At 38.6% G+C, this 9,972-nt stretch overlaps 1 protein-coding gene across 1 annotated transcript; it reads right to left on the bottom strand.

Moving 5' to 3' along the window:
* Window positions 1–319: 319 nt before the first annotated feature.
* Window positions 320–9,753, bottom strand: LOC139175631 (ryncolin-3-like). The gene is made up of 8 exons (XM_070766806.1): window positions 9,568–9,753; window positions 7,136–7,273; window positions 6,481–6,552; window positions 6,168–6,203; window positions 4,247–4,380; window positions 3,675–3,804; window positions 1,492–1,626; window positions 320–659 (listed from the first exon to the last, which is right to left on the bottom strand). The coding sequence occupies exons 1-8, from the start codon at window positions 9,680–9,682 to the stop codon at window positions 412–414; spliced, it is 1,008 nt and encodes a 335-aa protein (XP_070622907.1). The 5' UTR covers window positions 9,683–9,753; the 3' UTR covers window positions 320–411.
* Between the last annotated feature and the right edge of the window lie 219 nt (window positions 9,754–9,972).

Below are 9,972 nucleotides of genomic sequence, written 5' to 3'. Positions count from 1 at the left end.
CACCATCACTGGCATAGCCCCACAAATGAGTAGAAATTATTGTGTTACTTTACCTACTTATTGATTATAGATAAATGAACACCAGCTTTGTAGCATATTGAGAAACACCTCTTTCCTCGGGAAAAGAAAATTGGAAAATGAAGAAGGAAAAGTGTTTGAACCACATTCCCATCTAAATAAAAAAAGTGATTACTACAAGAGAGAACAGTCACACAAAAAATCTAAATAAAAAAATAAAAAAATAAAAAAATAAAAATCTAAATAAAAAATAAAAATAAAAAAGTGATTACTACAAGTGATTACTACAAGAGACAAAAAGCAGTTTTAAAGATTTAATTTAATTTTCCCAGAAGAGAATACAGAACAATAATTTTGAGTGATGTTGAACAATCTGTCAAACTGTGGTTTCATTTATTGTGGTCTAATTTTCATATCTGCATACTTGTAAGAATAATAGTATCCTTTTCCTGCAACCCAGTTGATGCCATCAGCAAAAGAGGTATGTTTCCCTTTGTGATACAGGCCATTCAGGTTGGAAGAGTGGCATCTGGAATACCACCAGCCTCCTTTGTAGCGTATGGCACAATGTGCATCATGGATATCATTGTCTCTGTCTTTGGTAGAGAATGCTTGATTATTCTGTCCTGAGAAAGAATTACCTAAAAGGAAGAAATCACAGGGAAGACCTAACTTTATGTCTTCCAGGAATGCAAACTTGCAGGGTAGTTCATCAATGAAAAAAGTTTTTATACCACTAAGAATTAGAAAGGGATCAAATAAAAATCATTTCCTAGATTTGAATGTTGGTACCACTAGCCAGCCCAATCAAGAAGATACAATATGGTTTTCAATAGTTTTACCTTTTTCTTGAAGCCATGGCTTGCTTAACTTGACTTTCTGAATAAACCACCATAACATCCATTTAACAGGCCACATTGTAAATCTTTTTAATAAACCAGAATTCCTGAACCAATTAAAACATTAAGCCAAAGAATGGATATGTTTCCTGAGTCTGGGAATGCATTTTGCTCCCTGGACCAGTTGGAGGGCTGCCTCTTCATATTCACAAATTAGACAGGTCCTTGGCTTAAATAATGTGCTATTATTATGCAGTCAGATATTTAGATTGGATTTGGCATTTTTATCTACCTATTGAGTTCTTCTCAAGAACCTATTATAGGCAGATATTGATATTTAATTGTGTTACAATATTGTTGCAAGTTGTAAGTTGTTGGCGATTGTGTCAATGGCAACGGTGTCCAAGTGGTGGTACATGAATAGGTATCAAAGCACTTGTTACTATTGGTACTACCTTTGCTTTCTTTTGCCACAGATGTTCTATTTTTGTTTGCAGGTTTTTGCATTTTATTATCCCCTCCAGTTTTTCTATGATTAAACTTTTCTGTCCATCTCACTACTTGAAGCAACTTATGGTTGTTCTATTCAATGTAAGAAGTACTTGAATGCAGAGGCATTTTCTGTATTACTCACCCATGTTGCCATCCAAATAGGAACCCAACGTCAATTTGTAATTTTCACTTTCATTTGCAATTCTGAAACTGGAATATATTGCAAAGGTTCTGGAACCATTGAAATCTTCCAGATCAATCCTCAACTGATGTGTTCCTGTACACCATAAAATAGATACTATTAGAGAATTTTGAAGGGAAGCCTGCTAATCATTTCATAGACTTTCATTCGATATGGACATTATCATGGTGGGATTATGATCCCTGTCCATCTAAAAGCAATGATGAGTAGCCAACATAGAGGAACCAAATCACAGGAGCACAAATGGTGTCCCAGGTAAATTAAACTACTGTTTCTCTTGAGTTTTTCCAGTCCTATTGCACAATAAAAATCCTCTGAACTGTCATTTTTTACCCTTTACCTTTACAAAGTCAACATATTAATAATTGTCTATATAGTACAATTGGTTAAGGTAGTGAGGAGAGGAACAGATGGTTTCTTGGTGTCCTGGTTCCACATGTTCCACATGATATCGAGAGCTATCATGGGGCTTCCAAGATTTGCCCACATTTTGCCAACACTCCGCAGCCTGCACTGGTTGCCGATCAGTTTCCGGTCACAATTCAAAGTGCTGGTAATGACCTATAAAGCCCTACATGGCATCGGACCAGAATACCTCTGGGACACGAATCCCAGTAGCCAATTAGGTCACACAGAGTTGGCCTTCTCCAGGTCCCGTTGACTAAACAATGCTGTTTGGTGGGACCCAGGGGAAGAGCCTTCTCTGTGGCGGCCCTGGCCCTCTGGAATCAACTCCCCCCGGAGATTCGAATTGCCCCTACTCTTCCCACTTTCCACAAGATGTTGAAGACCTATTTATGTCACCAGGCATGGGTGGAATAACTATCTTGTCCCCCCAGCACCACCTTTTTTCTGACTGTAATATATGAGAATGGTATGATTGTGCAGTAATGATAGTAATGATTTATGGGTTTTTATTTATTTATTTATTTATTATTTAGATTTGTATGCCGTCCCTCTCCGCAGACTCGGGGCGGCTCACAACAAAGTGAAACAATTTACAACAAATCTAAATTACAGTTTAAAAATATTTAAAAACCCCATTTTCTAAATAAACATACATATAGACATACCATTCATAAATTGTATATGCCCGGGGGAGATGTCTCAGTTCCCCCATGCCTGACGACAAAGGTGGGTCTTAAGGAGCTTACGAAAGGCAAGGAGAGTAGGGGCAGTTCTAATCTCCGGGGGGAGTTGGTTCCAGAGGGTCGGGGCCGCCACAGAGAAGGCTCTTCCCCTGGGGCCCGCCAACCGACATTGTTTAGTTGACGGGACTCGGAGAAGGCCCACTCTGTGGGACCTAATCGGTCACTGGGATTCGTGCGGCAGCAGGCGGTCTCGGAGATATTCTGGTCCAGTGCCATGAAGGGCTTTAAAGGTCATAACCAACACTTTGAATTGTGACCAGAAATTGATCGGCAACCAATGCAGACTGCGGAGTGTTGGTGAAACATGGGCATACCTAGGTAAGCCCATGACTGCTCTCGCAGCTGCATTCTGCACGATCTGAAGTTTCCGAACACTTTTCAAAGGTAGCCCCATGTAGAGAGCATTACAGTTTTTAACTTATATTGGATTTGTACTTTGTATATTGTATTGCTGTTGTTGTGAGCCGCCCCAAGTCTTCGGAGAGGGGTGGCATACAAATCTAATAAAACATAAACTTAAACTTAACTTAAATGAGGAGAATTTATGGATCCTCAGAGAAAGAAGACAGCTTTCTTCTTTCTCCCTAATTCTAAAATTTTATTCTTCAGTTAGTGATCAATGCTTTTGTGTAATCAGGCTGTATAAAACTGCAAACAATTTCCAAATTTCAGGAAAGAACATCTATTTTTCTCAGATGTGATTTATGAATTTGGAATATACTGTTCATCTCTATGGAAGGAAATAGAAGTGAAGTCTTATGAACTGATAAAAACAGATCAGAGCGTTTGATTTAGGCATACTGTGTTCCTGTGATACAAAGAGAATGTCTGCTAGTATTAAAGGGATGAATCTGGAAAGATTGATACTCATCTTTTCTTAAAAAATAATTCTGCTGTAGATATGTATTGTCTGGTAAACTGATTTAAAGTATCGAAGTGAGTATCAGGTAGAAGAGGAGATTTTGGGCTTACCAGAGCTGGTGAGGAGATGGATCTTATCATTGCCCAGCCAGAATTCTGATCCTTGATTTCCAAATCCTTTCTTGTATGATTCCCAGTCACGGTAAAAATCCACAGACCCATCCTGCCGCCTCTGGAATCGCTGTGTAGAGAAAAGGAGTGATACCCCATCTTCTCTTGGATGGAGAAGCTGCTTTCCCAATCTTAGGCCCCCATTTCTGAAGTGGGAGACTGCCTTTCAGTCTGTTTTGCAAAAGACCTTGAATAGAACTTCGACCCCTCTTCTGAGTCATAGCTAGGGAGCATCTCCTTCAGACCACCTTTGTTACTTCAGTTCATTACTGTCCTGCATCAAATCCCAAGAGAGGACTCATTCAGCTCTGAGGTTGCAACTTGTCCACCACTTTAGATGAGAGAAGACTGATGGGCCTCTGACAGCTGCTATTATTTTATAACAAAAATGATACCATGGCGCCTACTTGTTTAAAAGAGTAATTATAGTAATATGGGATTTATTTATTTTTTTGCTCTTATCATGTATTCGGGTATCTCTTCCTCCTCCTTCTCCTTGGGCATCCACTTACCAACCAGCCTCCTCCATCTGTCCCCATGTCACAGGAAACCATCATTGGGTTCCCCTTGGTTGGGTAGATTGTATACCAGCCACTCAAGGTCTCCCCATGTTTCAGGAGGTCTTTGCAGTTTCTGGGTTCTGTCACTAGAGGAAGAATATGAGAAGAATTGAGTGGGTTAGTTTATTTATTTTTTATTTTATTTATTTGTTTTGTCAAGTGCGTATTGGTGATATACAAATATATAATGATACTTATTTAGAAGATACAGTGTTCCCTTGATTTCCGCAGGGGATGCGTTTTGAGACTGCCCGCGAAAGTTGAATTTCCGCGAAGTAGAGATGCGGAAGTAAATACACCATTTTTGGCTATGGACAGTATCACAAGCCTTCCCTTAACACTTTAAACCCCTAAATTACCATTTCCCATTCCCTTAACAACCATTTACTCACCATTATTACTAGTACTCACCATTGAATAAGACACTTAGTGATCCTGATATTTATAAACATAATTATTTATTAACAATAATTATTTTTTTTGTTATTTATTTGCAAAAATTATTAGTTTGGCGATGACATATGACATCATTGGGTGGGAAAAACCATGGTATAGGGAAAAAACCGCGAAGTATTTTTTAATTAATATTTTTTGAAAAACCGTGGTATAGGCTATTCGCAAAGTTCGAACCCGCAAAAATGGAGGGAACACTGTACTAGTAAAAGAGAAACATTAGGACAAGGGATGGAAGACACTCTGGTACACTTATGCACACCGCTTACTGAACTCTTAGGAATTGGGAGAGGTCAGTTTAGCCAAAAGGAGGGCCAGAGGGGACATGATAGCAGTGTACAGATATTTGAGGGGTTGCCACAGAAAGGAGGGAGTCACACTATTTTCCAGGGCACCAGAGGGCCAGACCAGGAGCAACGGATGGAAACTGACTAAGGAGAGATTCAACCTGGAAATAAGGAAGCACTTTTTGACAGTGACAGTGAAAAACCAGTGGAACAGCACCATCACTTGACACATTCAAAAGAAAATTGGACTGTGATCTGATTGGGGTGGTGTAGGGTTTCCTGCTTGAGCAGGGGGTTGGACTTGATGACCTGCAAGGTCCCTTTCAACTCAAATAAATAAATAAATATTTGTCCTTGTTTTTATTACCCTGCATCGTCTGCTAGTTTGCAATAGTTTTAAAAAAGGGTACCAAGGATGACATGGATTTTTAAGAATCCATCTGCTTTTATATGATTGGCTGCCAGTGCTTTCCGTAAAAACTTCTGGAAATAATAACTTGGGGAGAGTATTGAGACTATGAACACTGCTTACAAGAGTACTAGGGTGGATCTAAAGGAAATATGCTTTTTCAGCTTGAGTTGTTCAGTGCTTAAATGACTGATAGTACTGTACATTGTATCCATTAAGATAGATAGCCCGCTGCAACTAAGGAAGACTGTAGTTGGCACAGAGAGGAATGTGTTAGGTCAGAGAACGTTGATTGGCAGGTTTCTAGGCATCTTAGCTTATTTATAAAAGTCTGGCAAGGCTTGTCAAGATTAAGCATATCCTGAGGTAATATTTCAATGCAGAAGGAAGGCCTACGTAGAGAATGCCAAGTCATTCTGAAATAAGATAAATAAGGTAAATATATTTTTTCAAGACTTCCTACTGCTGCTGTGTTTCATCGAAGACTTCAACTCTATATCTACTGGTCTGTGGCTGGCTGGTTGGGTTAGATAACTGGTTGGGCTGGTTTGCTGGCTAGCTTCCAAAAGTGCAGCTCTGATAAGGCTGACATTAGCAAAGAAAGCTTTCTGCATTTGATGAGTCCAGGTTTCTTCGCTCAGCTCCCAAAACTATCCATCTACCATCTGAAAGACTAAAGCAACCAAAATAGGAAGCTATTGAGAAAGCAGAAGAAGAGGCATACCTTTCAGTTGACAATTGTCTAAGCTGCAGGCACCTCCTGTAAGGAAAAAAAAACCCACAGAAATTTCTTGTGCAGTGGGTAAACAGAAAGATTCATCAGACCCATACATAAGAATAACCTCCTTTATGCTAGTGCATTGTCCATTCTTCATAATGATGGACTGCTATCATCATTTGGTTCTGTTCTGTATTAGAAACAGTTCAATCAAGGATACCACGAAATAAAATGTGATTGGTGCCATACAAGTGGGGCAGTGCTTACCCTTTGATCCAATTCTTGCACAGCTGTTGATCTCAAACAGTAGATGTATTACCTTTGTCTCCTTTGTTGCCTTTGTCTCCTTTTGGTCCAGCTTTTCCAATTATCCCAGCAGATCCTCTTTCGCCTGAAGAAAGAAGAAGAGAAGGAGGAGGAGAAAGGCCAACTTAGGAGCATAAAAATACATCTTCAAGCCAGACATTGCACAGATGAGAATATCCCAGCTTCAAGAACAAACAATCAGTGAGGAAGGATGTTTGGATTTGAGATGATGGTTTCGAAATTTAGCTCAGGGCTGTAGGGAGTTAGGATTTGTACAAAATTATTTTGGATTTGTAGGTTATTGAGCAACAAATCCTTGATAACATTGCTGATTCTCCTCGAAGGAAGAAGGCTCATGAGCATAAGAACAATTCATAGGACAAAACAATCTAATCCACCTGTCTTTAAAAAGTTCCCACAATACCATAGAACCAAAGAAACATCTTCCTGACTACTTTGCTAACATGTTGATCTTAAGAATCCTCAGACCAACTAGAGAACAAGCAACTTTCATTTCCTATTGGGAGAATGCAAATTGCTTCTGTCTCTCTGCTAGCAACTTCTCCTTTTGCAGGCAAGCAGCTTTATTAATACAAAGTTCGCTTCCCACTGTTGCAAGAAAAGACTGCAAATACCTGGAATGACATCTTCAATGGACCTTTACTCACCTGGAGGCCCCTGAGGACCAGGGTCACCCTTTAGCCCTGGTGATCCATTTGTTCCTGGCACACCTGGAATTCCAGGTATCCCAGCCTGACCTTGGAGAAGAATCTTGTCGCTTCCACATTGTGTTAAGCCCTTCAGCTCTGGCTTGGGAGAAAGAGTATAAAAAGGACACAACATGAAAGACAGAAAAGAGGTTGTATAATCTCCTTATAGCACAAAAGATTCACATTAAACCAAAACAGCACGAGTGAAGTGCTAGAAAATCACGGTGACGCAAGGCAAGTTGATTAGGGTGTAAAAGAAACACAAAATTTCTTCCACTCAAATTTTCCACATGTAAACATTACTTCTGTTGCTGGTCTGTTGGAGAATATGAGAATGAAATTAGAGGGCTATTGCCCAAGGACTTTTCTCTAAGGCAACAGTGCATCCTTGATTTGTTTTGACTCTTGCTTTTCCCCCTCCCTCCCTCCCTCCTTTTCTCCTTCCTTCCTTCCTTCCTCCCCCCTTTCTTTTCCTTTAAAATGAATCTGGACTCCTGGCAACTGCTGGGCAAATTTCTGCAGCTTTCTTGGCAATCTTACCTAGAAGTTGCCCTTACCTTCTTAGAGCTGCGAGAGAGTGACTATTCCATGGTCAGATGACTTTGTGCCTAAGTGGAACTAGAGCTCATGGTCTCCCAATTTGTAGTCTGATTATTTAGCTGCAACATCAAACCATTTTTCATCTTTGTCCTTTATAACAGTGTTAAACCAGGTCTTCCACATAAAGCAGAGTTCATTAGGAGGCCCTGTCTGTATCTAGAAGATGTAGGATTAAACTTGCTTGTTCTCATGTTTACCTATTCAAGTGGTTAGGCAAATACTTAGGCAAAGATCTTCATCATGTTTTATAGATATCAGAACCCCAGCTGATGTATGTTCCTTAAAAAATTTTTTTTAATTAATATTCAAAATAAAAGACATTACAAAACGAGCAAACATTAAATTGACAGGACACTGCATTTAACACAAAAAGGAGCTACAATTGCTCCGTTCAGCATAGAAGTCTTTTTAATACAGAAAAAGAAAACTAATTATAATTTAGATCAATACAGAAAACTAAACATATCAATAAAATATCTCTATATAATATATGCTATCATAGAAATTTTAACTTTTCAATACTTTCCATCAGTTATATAATTGTGGTTTAAACCAATTCAGAAAAGTAAACTTATCTATCAAATATCTCTACATGATATATTCTATCTAGTAAATTTAACTATTTAACACCTTATTTTGATATCTTTAAAAATCTTTTTTTGTGTTCCACCAACTATAAACCTTCTGCCAAGTTTTATAAAATTCTGTTTCTACTTGGTTATTCAACCGCCTCGTCATCATATCTAATTCTGCGCATCCCATAATCTTCCTAAGAACCTCTTCATCTTTTGTATTTTCCCTTTCTTTCAATTTTTGTGCAAGAGCAATCCTTGCAGCTACTAAAATATTAATTATTAAATAATATGTTTCTTTTTTATACCTGGTATCTGTGATACCTAATAAGAAAAATTCTGGGGTCTTCCTAATTTCTTTGTTTGTAATTTCTCTTAGCCATTTCCCCACCTTATTCCAATAGATCTTTGCTTTTGGACATGTCCCTCATGTATGAAAGTATGTACCAATTTCTTTTTTGCATTTCCAACAATTGGGTGAAGTACTTGGAAACATCCTTTATATCCTTTATATCCTTTATATCCTTTCTTTATATATAATAACTTATGTCTATCCTCTTCAATATGTATTGTGCATTGGACAAAATAAATAAATAAATAAATAATAAATAAATCTTTGAGATTCTATTGGGTGGCAAGTGCCATCTATAAAACATCTTGATTTAATTTTCAAATCAAATCAAGATGTATGTTCCACATATACAAAATGTCATCTGAAAATTATCCAGTTGCTTAAGATCAATTCTGTTTTTATTTATTAAAAAATAACTTATTGATCCTTAAAAACTACTAGGATGCTGCTGCTGCTTTGAAAAGAACTGCTTTCCCTTCAAAAGCATCACAATTCATCAACATTCTCCAAACCTTAAATGTCACCAGCACCCTCAGGAAATGCTCAATCTTAAAACAGAAACCCTCTGGAGCCAGAATTCATCCCTTACCTGTTCCTGAGCCATCTCTTTACTTGCAAAACTGTTAGTCAGCAATGCCTAGATAGCAATAGCACTTGTATACCATTTTACCGAACTCTCTAAGCAGTTTACAGAGTCAGTATATTGCTTCCAAGAATCTGGGTCCTTGTGCTCACAATTGTTTTGGACGTAGAAAGACTGTGAGGCAACTATTCCTTTTCTTTATCGGGAAACTAAGTACCACCAGTCTGCTCCTGCATATAGGGACCCCACAGAGGCTAAGAAAGATCAAGCAGGTGGAACTCACGTGTACAGCAAGTGGCTTCAGGCTCCTGGAGTCCTCCAGTGCCATAATTTGAGACTTCAGCCTCCGCAGAACCAGCAATCAGGAAAATCAGGTGGAAATTAGCCCAAGGCTTCATCTTCCCTTGCCAGCTTTCTCTCTGAGTGAGATTTCTATGGTGTCTTGCCTCTTATATATATGGAGGTCCGCAGAAAAATCAGGAAGTGTTTACATTTTCTCAGTAAGGATAAATATGCCCATATCTGTTTTGCAATGTCTCTTTGTGCAAACTCAGCAGAGTTCATTGTTATTAAAGAAAAGGGGTGCTCTTGGGTTATGCAATGTTTGTCATGTAACTAAACCTCTCCTTATATTGAACAATGTGTGTATTGTAGGCCACATTGTATCAGAATGCCCCCCCTCTCAAAA

The sequence above is a fragment of the Erythrolamprus reginae genome, chromosome 1 (assembly GCF_031021105.1).
Source record: "Erythrolamprus reginae isolate rEryReg1 chromosome 1, rEryReg1.hap1, whole genome shotgun sequence".
Lineage (NCBI taxonomy): Eukaryota > Metazoa > Chordata > Lepidosauria > Squamata > Dipsadidae > Erythrolamprus > Erythrolamprus reginae.
This window is presented reverse-complemented; position numbering and strand designations above follow the sequence as displayed.

What these genes read in the sequence shown, in the direction of transcription:
- LOC139175631 (XM_070766806.1), bottom strand. Translation starts at nt 9,682, where the DNA reads ATGAAGCCTTGGGCTAATTTCCACCTGATTTTCCTGATTGCTGGTTCT. An exon ending in AGACAATTGTCAACTGAAAG is followed by an intron (nt 4,381 to 6,167) that starts GTATGCCTCTTC and finishes TTCTTCCTCTAG; the next exon opens with TGACAGAACCCAGAAACTGC. An exon ending in CAGATGGAGGAGGCTGGTTG is followed by an intron (nt 3,805 to 4,246) that starts GTAAGTGGATGC and finishes TTCTCTACACAG; the next exon opens with CGATTCCAGAGGCGGCAGGA.